We start from the raw sequence: 15076 nt of genomic DNA, 5'->3' as shown, positions 1-15076 counted from the left end.
AAGAAGAATTTTCTCTTTTTACATGAAGAATATTTTTGTGAAACTGTTGCTTTGAAAAGAGAATGATTCAAAATAAAATACCAGTCGTCTCTAATTCCTTCATCCAAAATGACCCAAAAAGGCTTTGTGACGACACAGGAAGCCAGTTTTATGAATGCAATAACCTATGTGCATCTGTTGACTAAATGTCATTCATCCCAAGAAAAACTTTATTCTCAGAATATTCAACTACTTGCTGAGCTTTATAGAGAGCAGGAAACAGCATCCTACGTCCTAAAATCAGACATGTGACTGAGCAAGAAGCTGAAACCCCAGAGTCCCCACCAACAAAAACACAGCTCTCACCACTGCTGCTGGTGGTCAGCACGGAGTCCTGCTCCGACAGGGGGCCTATGGTCAAGTTGGCAGACGTCACCGTGGGCTGTAAGGACAGGCCTGAGATGGGCTGGATGACAACACTGGCTGGGACCGTACTGTCTGGCGTCTGAAGAGAGCTGCTCTGTGGGGCCAGCCCGGGCTCGCCCGTCAGCTGCTGAGCAAGCAAGCTGCCCTGCTGTAAGGTCTGCTGCAGGATGCCTGGGTCAATCTGAAAGTGACAGACACTCGGATGACAACGCTGGGGTCGATCGTGACTCAGACCACATTGAAGCCCAGAAAGCCCTGGTGGCTGTCATACCTGCAGTGTGATGTTATTAATGCTGGAGGCCTCAATTCCAGAAATTTGAACATTTGGCCCAACCAGGTTAGCCGCCAGCTGTAACTGGATGCCTTCCAGGGTGGCCAGGCTTCCGTCTGTCAAAGACACGGTCCAGTCACCACCAGCTGCAGAGAAAGAATAGGAGTGAATGGGTATCAGGAAACCTTAAACAGGAAAACTCATTCTCATACAGGGATTGTTGCCACCTAAGCGCTATGCATCCATACGGGCTAGTTAAGGCACATTGCTACCTACTGTACGTCAGACACATCCCTGTCTAATCTCATCGCCACAAGCAGACCCTGTGAAAGATGTGAAACAACACTAATACTGTTGTTCCTTAGGCTGTAATCCTGCCACAGCCACACAACAGGAAGGAAGTCACGAGAGGAGTCTGCCAGCTGCCCACGGTCACCGTGCTACCTGCGAGAACACAGAGAACCCAGCTGGCTCAAGCGTAGTGCTTTCCCAGCACTCAGGTAACTCCACAGGATAAAACAAGGTTCGTTTGTGGGTAGCTCCCTGTTTCATTTGTGAGCGCGCTAACCAGGAAGAGACAGGACTGGCCCCGCGGGGACAAAAGCTAAACAAGGTGCCGGGCTGAGAAGCGGGCATGGTGCTGCCCCGAGAGCGGGGTCAGGAAAGTGGCTGAGTCTGAAAGGTGAAACTTCAGTTTTCCAACTGCCTCGTGTGGGAAAGCTGTGCTCTGGGCTGCAAGTCGTGGACAGACAAGTGTGTGTCTGTCCACCAGGGACCTCACTGACCCCTCTTCCCGGTCCCCCGGCGACCAGTTCACCTGACACGGAGGCAGGCAGAACGGCCTGGCCCACCAGCCCGGGCTGCAGCAAACCCTGGTCCAGCTGTCCTGCCAGAACAGAGTTGTTCATGATGAACACACTGGGGTCCGAGGAGGACGCCTGCAGGGTGCTCGCGGGCTGCAGGCCCTCCGATGAGCTCCGGGTCACGGGCTTCCTGCCTTTCTTCGGGTCGGGTTTGTAATGAAACTGCATGTGCGTCTTTCTCCGCCCAGATGTGCGGAAGCGCAGCTCACAGTGCGGACACTTGAAGGGCTTGGCGCCCGTGTGCAGGCGCATGTGGACCTTCAGGCTGCCCTTCGTGGAAAAGGCGTTGCTGCACACATGACAGCTGAAGAGCTTCTGACCTGTGGAAAAACAGAGTGGATCAGGGGACGGACGGACGGACGGATGGGCGACACTTGCTCCCACGCAGCGCAGGCACCGTGGGATGCAGATGCGCTCCCGAGAGCCCTCCTCCTGCAGGACACGTGGCGAGGACCCAGGGTGGCTGCACAATTGCCCGAGAAGTTCACCACTTGTGCTCAGCCCTCTCCCAACATGATACTCGGTGCCACAGCGTCACACTGAGCCCAGATGGGGCGGGGCCAGAGCTGCTTCCCCAAGGGCAGCAACGAGCATCGCCCCCTTTTGCTGACAAAGGGGCACCCAAAGCAGCTCCAGAAGAAAGCACCTGAGGTGCATTCCAGGCTCCATCCAGGTCGGCTCCCGTGACACCAGCTCTCTGAACGCATGGCCGCCCTGCAGAGGCTCTGGGAGAAGAGGGGCGGCTCCTGGAGGACCGAGACTCACCCATGACCAGTGAGGCTGCTCTGCCAGCCCTGCTCAGGACTCACGGGCCACCTGACGATGCCAAGGACAAAGGCCCTGAGAGGGGCTTCCACAGACTCTCCTGCTAGTCCTCATGCCCGGAGCCCACACAGTCGGGGGCACATGCTGGCACCCCGTGTGAACATGGCCACACTGGCCCTGCTAGGAACACAGGTGAGTGAGCTCTCTTGACCTCAGCAGTCCCCAGTGCAGCGCAAGAGGGACAAACACAGACCCGAATGGAACAACAGAAAAACCATCCACCGAAGAGGCAGGCTGAGTTCACGTATGTTCAATTCCAGATATTCGCCTATCAGAAAAGAACCACAGGGTTCACAGCTGTATGTGACATTCCACTTGTACTCTTTTGGTCAATTCTGCTATTTATAACCAAAAATTAAGAATATAGATTACTTTGATAATCATAAGCCTACGAATCACAGCAACAACCCTGACATTTACTCAACTGTTTACCACGTGGCACTTCCTGGCCTAGTGGGAGGGATACTGGCATCAGCCCCATTTTCCACATGAGGAACTGGAGGCTCAGAGAAGAGGCTGATAAGTGAGTACAGGACACACACCAGGCAGATGTGCAGAGTCCGGCTTCCTGCCCCCGGGACGCACAGCACAGAAGCCAGGAGCAGAGGCTTAAGACGTCCTAGCTAGGACAGCCAACCTGCAGCTCCTCAAATCAGGTGGGGAAAAGAGAATGGCCGTGACAGTTGTTCCCCTCACATAAAAAGAATTACTACCTGGTACCTGTAATCAGAGTTGCAAAATCCCGTTTTCACAAATCTCAACAAACTGAATCTCTGGCCCAAAGACTAAGAGGCAATCTTCCTAACACAGGTGTTTAAGTCTGAGTAAGACCACGAGACCACTTATAACTCACCATTTCAGACCTAGACCCTTTCCTTCAACACTATATGGATCATTTTCTCCGTGTCAGGAATCACATGTCTTTGATACCCATTTCCTTATGGTTCCTCGTTTTTAAGCTCTGATTGTAAAAGTGTCTATGTGCACACCACACACAGGCACACACATACATGAAAGGCACCTTCCGACGCACCTGTGTGGGTCTTCACGTGGCAATCCAGCGTAGACTTAACAGTGAAGCTCTTCCCACACTCATCGCATTTATATGGCTTTTCTCCAGTGTGGATTCGAACATGCCTAGCCAGAAAACATTTGCAATTATTGAGTGTTTTTCTTTTTAATTTTATACACATTTGCTAACAACTTCGTGATTTTAAATTTGTAGCCACCCAAATAAACAAAAATGTGTGACTATGTACTGAATAAATTTGGCCAAATATAACTTTCATGCCTCACTGTATACAAAAAACACCAAAAAATAAAAAAAAAATCTACGAGACCAATGAAAACAGGACTAACGTTCTTAAACAACAAAGAGTTCTTACAAATCATTGATAAGACAAGAAATACCACAGCAGAAAAACAGGCAACACACAGGCAGCTTGGAGAACAAACACAAACAGCAAAAAGCCATGTGAAAGGAGCTCCCCCACACGCAGACTCTAAAGGCAGCAAGTTCGGATGACAAGATGCCCCTTTCCCCATCAGCCTGGTGATGACCCCGTCGGCTGGTTCGACTGGGAGGCCAGCGGAGGGTGTGTGTATCCACCAGCACTGACCCTGGACCCCACACAGGTGCACGCAGCACACAGGACAGCGCTGCTGGTGATTAAATGCTGAAAACTCAACATCCATCAGCGAGATCTGGTGAGACAAGCTCCAGGACGCCCACGCAACAGGACGCGAGGTCACCACTGAGAACGAAGAAGGTTGCAGGTACCAAGAAAGAAAGTTGTCTGAGACTCAACAACATGTAAAAATTAAACCAAAAACAGGTGCAGAACTTAATGCTGACATACATGTGGACATTTCCGAAAAAAGCACATTACTGCCAAGCGTGGCTGTCTCTGAGGAGAGGATTTTTTTACTTTACAGCCTCCTGTGCTGTTTTTTTGTTTTGTTTTGCTCCACCATATTTGTCCAATACATGATGGGAGAGACCAAGCCTCAAATGACTATTAAGGGAAGGACAGAACAAGAAGAAAGCTGAGAGCTGCCCGGCTGCGCCGCGCTCCTGTTTCCGGGGTAACTGCCCTCACCGCCTCCTCTGTGGTGCAGACGTCAGGGTCCTGCCTCCCTGTCTCATGGCCTGTCCTTCTTGGCTGCTCAGCAGCGCCACCCCCAGGCCACACCCTGCAGGCCTTTAAAGTGGGGTGTGGATGCCCACAGGGCGTTTCCAGGCCCTCCGCCCCACCCACAGGACCTCCCATCCTCAAAACGTGCAGACTTGAAACCACAACTCGAGAAAGTAACAGGCCCCAGGAGGCACCGGGTTCAACACCGGCCTCCCTCGCTGCAGAGAGAGTGAGCGGAGCAGGCAGCCGGGGACGGGGGCCGGGCCGCACCTGACCAAGTCGCTGGGCTTCTTGAAGCTCTTGGGGCAGTAGGAGCAGCAGTTGGCGTGTTTGGGCTCGGCCTCCAGCTCCGCCTGCCTGTCCTTCATCTCGCTGATGCGGTCCTTCTCGGCGGCCGACTGCACCAGCACCTGCTCAGATACCGTGGCGCTCTCCTGCGGCCGAATTCTGGCTAACTGCGCCGTCTCCTCCTCTGTGAAGGTGATGACCTCGGGACGAGCCTTTCTAGACCCATTTCTTTCGGAATTTTCTTCCTCTTCCTCCAGACCCATCTCTAAACAAAATATAAGAAAAGGGATGAAATCCTAATGAAAAACTAAGTTTTAAGAGAGTAAGTAAACCAACACTAAATATTCAGCTTAAGTACGTGAGGTTAAAATTGTAACTCAATGAAGCTGCACTTGGGACGGGGAAGAGCTTTCCGCACCACTGCTGCACTGAGAAACTACGCAGGAGCGCAGGAAAGAGAGCAGCACCGGAAGGATGTGCCTCAAGGGAGGCACCACTGACCCCAGAAAGATGCTGTGATCAAAGACCGACTTCCGCCCCTGCTGCCCAGCCAACAGTGAGCGGCGAGCGCGTCAGTGCCCGCACCTGACGGGTTAGCGGTGCCCAGACAGACAGGCATTTGCTGATTAATACGGGGGGAAGCGAAGTCCCATAAGGTAAAGAAAAGCAGCAGCCCAAAGAAGAGACCAAAGAGGTAAGGTAGCAAATAGCTCCCAACTAAAAAGACTTATTGAACGGAAAAAAACACTACATACATACATACCATATAGAAGTATTCTCTCAGGGAAACACGGGGATACATTTACACTGACCAAAAACTAGAATGAGAGGGTGAGCTGTAATGGACAAGGAAAGGAGATCTGGCTGGGAGGGCGACGTCATTATTGCACAGATAGCTAAGAAATTTTTGTAAATGACAGAAACACTAAATAGCAAAATGGACAGTGACCAAAACCAAATTTGTGAATTAAAACCTAACTGGATGATCCTCTTGGAAGAAAGAGAAAAAAGTTGGATGGGAGGAGGAGAAAGGCAGAGGTGCAGGGAGGAGGGTGAGAGGAGGGGCCCAGGGAGGCTGGAGCCACGCAGGGGTAATTGCAGAAAAGGAAATACAAACTTCCACATCAGTGTCAACACAATGTGGGAAGGTCTGGGGGCAGCAGGTCAGGGACGGTGGCCCCACCAACACTGATGAGGAAATGTCGGCAAGAGAGCACGAGGATTAGGGCAGAGTCACTAAAGGCAGGCAGGACAGTGAAACGGAGCCAGGACCAGGGACACCGCGTGCAGGTGTGGCGCCCAGCACACCCCCTCCCGGCACGGCAGCCGTGGTAAGACCAGGAACGGCTGAAGAAAGGTCAGTCTGCAGGTGACCCTTCTCCCACCCACAGCAAAGCTCACGTCGAGTCTCTTCTCAGTGGCCCAGAAGATTCTGGAAGACACCAAGACGTGTAATGGTGCAGCTAAACCTGCAGGCAGCACATGCTGAGGCTGTGAAGAGCTTCCAATCAATCTGGCAGGCTGAGGTAAAGGCATCAGGTGCTTACTAGCCAATGGGAAGGATGCGTACTTAGACTTAGAAACTATGTGCATCTGCTGATTAGCTAACACTCTCCAAACTACAGAGCTCTAGAAATAGTACCTGGACGCCCATGGACGTCTCCTCTCTGCGCCTCTCTGAGTCTTTCTTTCAAAAAGCACGTATCGCTTTCATAAGCAGAAAATGAAATTAACTCATTTTAAAGGTGATCTGCATATTAATTAATCACTAAGTGAGCCTCTGGCCAGTAAGCTTGACCCCACAAAGGGACACACCTGCTCCTTCGCCCTCTCCGGACGCTGAGCCCGCAGAGGGGGCCACCTGGTGCCTCTTCATGTGCTTCTTGCAGTGCACCGTGGTCCGGAAGCCCTGCTCGCAGAACGGGCACTTGTACGGCTTCATGCTCGTGTGCGTCGCCATGTGCCGGGTGAGGCTGCCGTTGGTGGTGAAGGAAGCACTGCAGACGCTGCAGCTGAAGGCCTTCACGCCTGGGACAGAGAGACGAGGAGAGAAGGCACTCATTACCCCAAAGCATAAGTAACCAAAGCAAACAGAAGTGCGCTCAACATGCCACCGATTAAAGACCATCTATTCACTGAGGTCTCCTATGTTTAGGAACTGAGGGTCTCTCAAGAAGCGTTACTTTAAGAAGATGGAAGCCATGTCGTAAGGACGTTCCCAATGAAGCAGACAGACAGGAAGTGCTGGCAAGGATATGAAACTGGAGCCCTCACACTGCTGGTGGACAAGAAAACGGTAAAATCGAAGGTTTAAACAGAATTATCATAGGACCAAGCCAGCCCACTCCTAAATGGAGCTGTGAAGACATACGTCCACAAAAATGTATGTGCAAACATTCAAGATTACTCCTTATTGCCAAAAAATGAATCTCTGATGTCCAACAACCAATGAGCAGATGAACAGAATGTGGCCTGTCCACACAGTGGAATATTATTCGGCTATAAAAATGAATGAAGGGCACGTGCTGTAACACCGGTGAGCCTGGAACACGTGCTGGGTGAGAGAAGCCGGTGACAGAAGGTCACAGGTGATTCGGTCCCATTACAGCAAACGTGCAGAACAGGCAAAGCCACAGAGACAGAAGACAGACCAGTGCTCGCCTGGGGCTGGGGGAACTGGGGGGGATGAGCAGCTCCTTCTGGGTGTGATGGAATGTTCTAGAACGAGACAGTGGTAACGGATGCACCACACCCAGTGCAAGGCAGATACTGACCTGTGTGTGTCTTCTCGTGGGACTTGAGGACCCCAGAGGAGACGCAGCCACGTCCACAGAGCTTGCACTTGTACGGCTTCTCCCCAGTGTGTGAGCGGACATGCTGCTTCAAGTGGCTGGACTTCTTAAAGCCTTTGTGGCAATAGTCACACCTAGAACACAACAAAGCACGTTAGTTCACAGCATGATTACAAATGTGACACTTGAGAATGGAAGAAAAGCAAATACTCTTCACCAACAACCAATAAACAATCAGGCGTAACTGTCACAGAAACTAAGTGTGTCCTCAATGCTTAACGCTTACAGAATGCTAGCAATAGTCACGCGTTAGACCAGATTCTGCTCGAGTGTCTGTAGCTTTAAACATATTTTATTATTTCAAACTTAGTAAAATCTATGGCAGTCCTCCAGCAGAAACAGTATCTGATTAATAGGAAACTACTCCTTTTACAGACAGTACGTCCACTGCGTGCTGTTTTCTTTTCTAAGTCGTAAGACATCGTGAACCTTTACACACTGCAGGCTCAGAATCACTTAGAGTCCAGACACTTGGAAATGTCAGTTCATTTACTCTTTCGTTGGTAAAATACTTTACAAAACAGATGTTACTAGAACCCTTTTGAATAATACATAAATAATATAGTGTTGTGTTCCTCTCAGTTGTTATAGAATATACTAAAATTACTTTAAGGATGAAATAATTTTAAAACTTCTATTCATGTATTATTAAAAGCTAAAAAAAAGATTTAGAAAGCTTATTTCAACTTATTCCCCTATTTTTTCCATTTCCAAGTTTTAATCTGTGGTGGGAAGTCTGAAATTCTAAACCATCACCTCCGAAGGCAGGACGCGCGCGCGTACGCAGCTAAGCCTCCGCGGACGCCGCAGCTGAACTGAAGACTGACTCTCGTAAACCCCCTGGGAGCATTGCCCCAGTGGACGAGTCTGGTTTAGTGAGGTCACCCAGTAACAACAGAAAAGCAAGCAAACAACGGTCACCAACCACTTCTAGAGAAACAATTCTGCAGACGAAGTCGGGATTGATTCTAGTCTGAATGTCAGTAGAAAAAAATACCCGTTTCCGGAGCTAAGCACCCCTAACTGATTTGATGTTTGCTGAGAAAGGTTTCCTAATAAGATACCCAAACTTGTCAAAATGGTCACATCTACTCATTAAAGGTGGCCACAGACCACAGAGAAACAGCCACCCCAGAGGGCAGCGTGAGAACCAGACCTGCAGGCCCCGCCCCACCCCCTGGCGATGGGACCTCTCCCACGGCTGCACCCGGCTCACCCAGCGCAGCTCCAGGAGGAGATGTGGGCAGTGCAGCTGCTCACGGAAACAGCTCCTCTGAAGGGGGCCCTGCCCAGGGTTCACAACTCCCGGCAGCTCTGCTGCTCTCCACTTTTGTCACTTACGGGACAAAAGGTAACACTACAATAAAACTCAGAGGACCCGGTTCCATGCTTCCTCACATTCTGGGCGGGGATCCCTGCTCTCTCTCATCTGAGCCGATGAAAGACCCCACCCCCACCCCGTATCTGCACACACACTGCCCGCACACATCCCCCTGGGCAGAGCGCCCAGGGCGCAACCTCTGAGCCCCTCCTTTGCCCACAGACATCGCCCCTGCGGCTTTAACATGCACACTGAAAACTCCCAGGTGCGCATGTCCACCCTGGCCTCTCCCTTAATTCCAATCTGGTTTACGGAACTGCCTACATGACATTCCTTCTCGAATATTCAATCCTAATGATTCAAAACCAAGCCTCAGTCTTGACACCAACACCTGCCCTCCCCCAGGATCTCCCTTTCCAGGAGCAGTAATTTCATCTTCCAGTGGCTCAGGTCACAGTCCTAGAAGTCAGCCCTAACCCTTCTCCTTCTCTCACGTCTGCTCCTGTCACCACCCAGCAGGCCGAGCTCACCTCTACCCACTCCCCCAGGGCCTCCCCGCCCGCTATCACTCTCTCCACCACCACAACACTGACCTACGGTGGGGCCACCGGTTATTCTGCCCTATTATCTCTTCCCACTGGAACGTCAGCTCCATGAGGACTGAGGTTCTCGTCTCTTCTGCTCAATGATACAGCCCTGGTGCTCCGCACACGGCAAGTTCTTCACAAACACTGAACTAACAAATGAGTGAATGAATGGATGGTGAACGAGTGAATGGCTGAGTGAATGGTGAATGACTGAGTGGATGGTGACTGAATGAATGAATGGTGATTGAGTGAGTGACTGGCGTCTGAGTAGCCAGAAATCTAAAAGTGCCCGAGCAGATGTCACAAAGGAATCACATACAAAAAAATCAGACTAATCTCACTTAGAAGTACTGACGCAAAATCCAAACTTAAGCATCAGCAGACACCTGCTGAGTAAATGGAAGTGTGAGACATCAGGGGTCAGAGAGGCACTAAGGCTGGCTATGCGCACCTGCTCAGAGTCCACGAGTCGCAGGTAAGAGCCAGCGCTCCAGCAGTTCTGAAGCTGCAAACTGATGAAGACCTCAGGGTGACCCGCTTCTGAAGGGACAGAACCTAACATGTAAGCCCAGGCATAAGGTATGAAACACAAATCCTGTGAAAATGGAACCTGGCCTCTCAAAGGTTTCCTGCTTAACAATATTAACAAGACTTATCCATTTTCAAAACTCATCATTACGACCACTCATCTGAGTTAAGGTAGATCACCATTTCTTAAGAGTAACTAATGAGACACGTTTTTTGTTGAATGGCTCTGGAAAAAGTCATCAGAGTTTATAAAGTATTTGAAGTAAACAATAAAATCAGCAAAATATTATCAAGCCAAGACCACCTCTATAAAGACAATATTCATTTTCCCCTTTTTATTGCGTATGTACCCATATTTAATTTTAAAGAAACCCAGGTAAACGCCTGCGTCCTCGTATGAGCTGGGCGGGGCCTCCGCTCTTCTCCCCGCACCCAGACCGCACCCGGCGCCTGGGGGCACCCAGCAAGTGGGCTCGTTTAACCCTGTCTTCGTAGTGATGCAGGCTGTGCACACAAAGCACACACAGAGCCTCGGACAAAAGGCACAATGTGAAGCTACTTCTGAAAACAAGGTAACGAAGGCCCAGGGGTGACAGGACGCTGCCGTGAGAAGGGTAAACGTGCGGGTGGCTGCATCCAAACCTGGGCCGTGTTGCTTGCTAGCCGTAGAAATTTCCACAAGTTAGTCTCTTTCATCTCAGATACTTCCTTTACAAAGTGGGGCGACAACGGACCCTGCGACACAGAGCTCCTGAGCGGGAGTGCAGGGGCCCGCGTTCGGCGCCGCGCGCCTGCGGACATGTACCTGTAGGAGCGGCGGCTCTGCTCCTCGCTCTCCTCCAGGAACTGGGGGCGTGGGGTCTGCAGGTCCAGCTCCTCCTGCGATGACTCTTGAATCAAACGAGTTGTCTAAAATTCAGTAGAAGTATAAGGCAGACTACTTGAGTATCTATGAATAAATACAAAACAACTAACAACTAAGGATAAAAAAACGCATAAATGCAGATTTAAAAGGGAGAAACCCCAAGTGGTTCACTGTAATCATTTGGGCCAGGTTAATAATAAAAATCATTTATACCAATTTTATTGAAGAAGTACTTATTTTTATATTTATCTTCTAATAACTTGCTTTAATACAAAGTTTACTCGAGCACGAGACTGATCTTTCTGTACTTTTTATGTCTCTTAAGAGAACACTCTTTCATCTGCTCTGAGAGTGAATAAAAGGTCCTACTTGCTTAAAATGTTAAGTCTCCTCGCTCATCACACAGTCACAGGAGAGCAAGAGAGCAGACCCCGCCCCTTCCTGCACAGGAGCTGCACCCCAGGCAGCCAGCGCCGGGAAGCGAGCGGAGACCTGCTCAGTGACTTCCGACCCTGCAGGAAACAGCGTGCTCCGTGGACAGAGGACAGGCTGACCTTCGGGACGTGCGGAGCCGGCACGGGACAGGCCCTAGCAGTGGAGAACCCACTTGTGTGCACTCATCCCCGACCTCCAGGACCCATGCGGACGACCCCACCGTGCCCCGAGTGAGCAGGGTGCTGTGTGACACAGAGGCCCCGCAGTAGGGGAGGCTGGCCCTCCACCACCCACAGGCAGCATCCGCTGTCAATTACAGCTTCTGAGCAGGGAGAAGAGGCTCCGAGATTGTCACTGCAGGGTCCAGGCCCACCACTTGGGAAAGCTACCAGTAGTGGCTTTTAGAGAAAGAAAACAACTGACTGGCCAATCATTTTCATCACTAATGAAAGATTTCCAAAAATGGCAAAATCAAAACAAAAACAAAAACTTAAGTGCCTCCAACTTGACTGGGAGAGAAAAATTTTAAATGATGCATTTAAATATTTATTTTTAGTATGTCTACACTCATTATATTTTCATTCTAACATATTTCTTTTAATATTACGCCATTTAAATGTTTAGGTTTTGTCACTAAAGTAACATAATACCCTTCAGATGTCACTGAAGTCAGTCACACTCTACTGACTTTCCTGACTTCTAGCCAAAAAGGTAAAGCCACATCATGGGAATGAAATCTTCAAAGTTAAATGGAAATGTTTTAAGGGAAAAGAAAGCCTTATATACTAAACAGTTAAATTTTCACAGGTGATGCAATAACCTTTTAAGCTGAAGAAGTTAACATGCCCTCCTAAGTAAGTAAAATTTTAAACAACTACAGTGAAGAATAAAATAGAATGTGCTAAATAATGACAATTCAGTGATACTCACTACGTTAATCGTATCAGAGCTGGGGACCTGAAGTAAGTTCTGCTGGTGGAAACTCGTGGAGAGGGCCTGAGACTCTAGCGTGCTGGAGTCCTGCAGCTGCTGGACGGGTGGGAACGCAGTCTGCTGATTATATGTATCGGTCACTGTAAAACCTGAAATAAATTAGAAAATATGAGTTATGCCAAAAAAATCCCCAAAAAGTTGGTTTCATAAATAAAGATGTTTAAAGGAACAGTTCTCCTTTCTGAATTAGAATCAGGATTAGTCTTTATCAGCAGGCTCTAAAATCATCTGCTTGCAGGCAGGAGGCTGCACTCAGCTCAGGTCCTTCAGTGCAAGTTACAGACCAGCCAGAAATACCGTCACCCCTAAGTCCCAACTTCTACTCAGTGACAGTTTCTTGGCTGGAAACCACGTGTAGAATGGTTGCAAAGGTCGCTTTCTGCAAAATCTGAACAGACTGAAAAGCAGCGAGTGTGCACACACACATACACACAGGTAAAATCCACGCAGAAAGTTACTTGGTTTGAAACCATGAATTTCAGGACGGCATTAAAAGAACAAGGTTTTTTGTCCAGTTAAACCCAACCCAAACACAGCTCACTGAAAAATCCACATGTACGGCCCCGCACTGACCCTGTGACAAGCCCGCCGGCTGGAAGGATGGCTGAGGGGGCGCCTGCTCGTCAAACTGCTCCACGTGCCCCTGCAGGGGGCCCTGCGGGGCCACAAACCCATCTGAAGACAAGAACACAAGGAGGGGGGATTCACAAACCTGGGAGTTATTTCAAACCTACCATCTGTCCAGAAGGACACTTCACTGAGTTTTTATAAATCAGCCCCCTTACTGTGAAGAGACAGTAGGTTATATACACATAAAATGCAGTTAAGGCATTATCTTTGTACTTCCAGAGTATCACTTCAGTTTACCCTAAAACTTAGGCATTCTTCTATGACATGATACCCCAATGTGATTTCCTTCAACAAGTATTTAAAACCTTTCTGGATGTGCGCTGTTCCAGGCAACACAGAGGCTAGGAAGTGCAGAGTCCTTCTCTTGGACCAGATACAAACACAAGCGGTCCACGGGCTCACCTGCCCCAGGACCAGACTCCAAGTGCCCCGAGCGGGATGCGCATGGTCGCGCGGACGTCCACTCAGTGCAAACCAAGGGCATTTTCAGTGCATTAAGGTGTGAAAACGGGTTATAAACATACACTCTGGGAAGCCCTACTGCCACAATTCGAGCTGCGCACCCAACTCTCGCACGCACAGCACAAACTGTGATGTAAAAAGCCAGGGTGAGAGGATAACGTGGACTGGAGTATGGCGGGCTGCAAACTTTTAAAAGCTGAAACTCCTGAAACACTCACCTTCATCCGCCTCCAAGGGCTGGCCTGTTATCTGCTGGCCGAGCCCCGCCTCCTCCACCACAACGTGGGGCGGCTCCAGGTCCAGCAGGGCGGCGGGCGCGGCTGCCACGGCCCCGGCGCTCTGCTGCAGCGCGGAGCCCTCGATCTCCACCTGCATCTGGGTGGGGACAGGCGTGCCCTGCTGGTCCAAGGGGCTGTCATCCACCGCGGCGGCTTCCTGGTGCTGCTGCAGCTGCTGGGCGAGCTCATACCTTCAAAGAGTCAACAGCGGGCTGTGACACACCTGCATCGGCTGCAACAACGGCTTTCATGTTAAACTGCCGCACTCTGACGTCGGTGGCAGTCCAGTTGAAAACTAAGTATTAATAGTTCTGAAAGAAAAATCACACTCCCTTGTCTGCAGATCCCTTGTCTGTCACTGATGATAGGGACCTGAAGGCAACAAGCACTTTCTTCAAGTTTAAAAACATAAAAAAGATGCCACCTGTTTCACAGTAGAACTCTCCCAGCTCAAACTCTGCACTGAGCCAGAGCACTCAGAAGAGGAGAGGCACGCCACAGGGCCTCGCCTTCACAGACGCCTTCAGTGCTACAACAGCGTGGGGGCCGGGGCTGTCCTGCGACTGCCGGGGCCACGCACGCCTCGTCGGACCACCGGTCACCGCGCCTCAGAGCACGGAGCACGGGACGTGGAACTGCACTGACTTCCTGCAAGACCGTTACTCATGTCGACGTTACTTTTATCTATACAAAATCCACCCAGCATATCTTCCCAAGGTCAACAATTTCTCTATCAAAGAGAAAGATGAACAATGAATTCAGTGAGGCTATCCAACAGTATCTAAGCTATGAAGGGGCTAATCCGCATTCTAAGGTGCCGTGGATTCCAGAATCGTCTGAATCTGCCAACTCAGAACTCCACTCCTAGTCCCAAACACAATCTTTCCTCTTCATTTCTGGTATCAAAAATGGTCACTTCTTGACTACTTTTACCAAGGAAGGGGGAACAGAAATGTACTAAAAAGTATGGAAGAAAAGAACACGCCCTGTGACACCACTACCACTGGGTCGCTGCACAGCGGTGGCACGGGTCCACGTGGGTCCCCCTCTGTGGTCACTGTGGGAGCTTTGTTTCCTGTTTGTTTGCTTGGGTGTTTCCATAGCTTTTACTCTAGTAACTTTTTATACCGTCTTTACTGCAAGTGTATACGGTATCTGAGGAATCCCCAAGACTTCAAACAAAGGGCTGACACACCAGAGCCACTCTCTGCCTGCAGGCAGCTTCCAAGGACACACAGTCTGTAAGATAAACACCCGGCTCTGCCATGGCACTGTCACCTCAAAGTCATACTCCTGGAGTAACTGTAGCGTATGTCCCTCAGCGTAACCCCTGACGAG

At 50.0% G+C, this 15076-nt stretch overlaps 1 protein-coding gene across 9 annotated transcripts in view; it reads right to left on the bottom strand.

Annotated features, from left to right (window-relative positions):
- Positions 1–15076, bottom strand: part of ZNF236 (zinc finger protein 236) — an 82832-nt gene that overhangs the window by 27278 nt on the left and 40478 nt on the right. For all 9 annotated transcript variants that reach the window (XM_064480453.1, XM_064480451.1, XM_064480450.1 and 6 more), the window contains 11 exons: positions 13679–13929; positions 12942–13043; positions 12306–12457; positions 10881–10984; positions 7562–7713; positions 6603–6815; positions 4770–5052; positions 3398–3501; positions 1494–1859; positions 677–822; positions 346–586 (listed from right to left, as the gene is read on the bottom strand). In XM_064480453.1, coding sequence (XP_064336523.1) covers positions 346–586; positions 677–822; positions 1494–1859; positions 3398–3501; positions 4770–5052; positions 6603–6815; positions 7562–7713; positions 10881–10984; positions 12306–12457; positions 12942–13043; positions 13679–13929 — 2114 coding nt within the window. The remainder of the gene's footprint in view (positions 1–345; positions 587–676; positions 823–1493; positions 1860–3397; positions 3502–4769; positions 5053–6602; positions 6816–7561; positions 7714–10880; positions 10985–12305; positions 12458–12941; positions 13044–13678; positions 13930–15076) is intronic.

This window comes from Camelus dromedarius, chromosome 28 (assembly GCF_036321535.1).
Source record: "Camelus dromedarius isolate mCamDro1 chromosome 28, mCamDro1.pat, whole genome shotgun sequence".
Lineage (NCBI taxonomy): Eukaryota > Metazoa > Chordata > Mammalia > Artiodactyla > Camelidae > Camelus > Camelus dromedarius.
The sequence above is the reverse complement of the archived record's forward strand: the minus strand, read 5'-3'. Positions and strand labels throughout refer to the sequence as shown.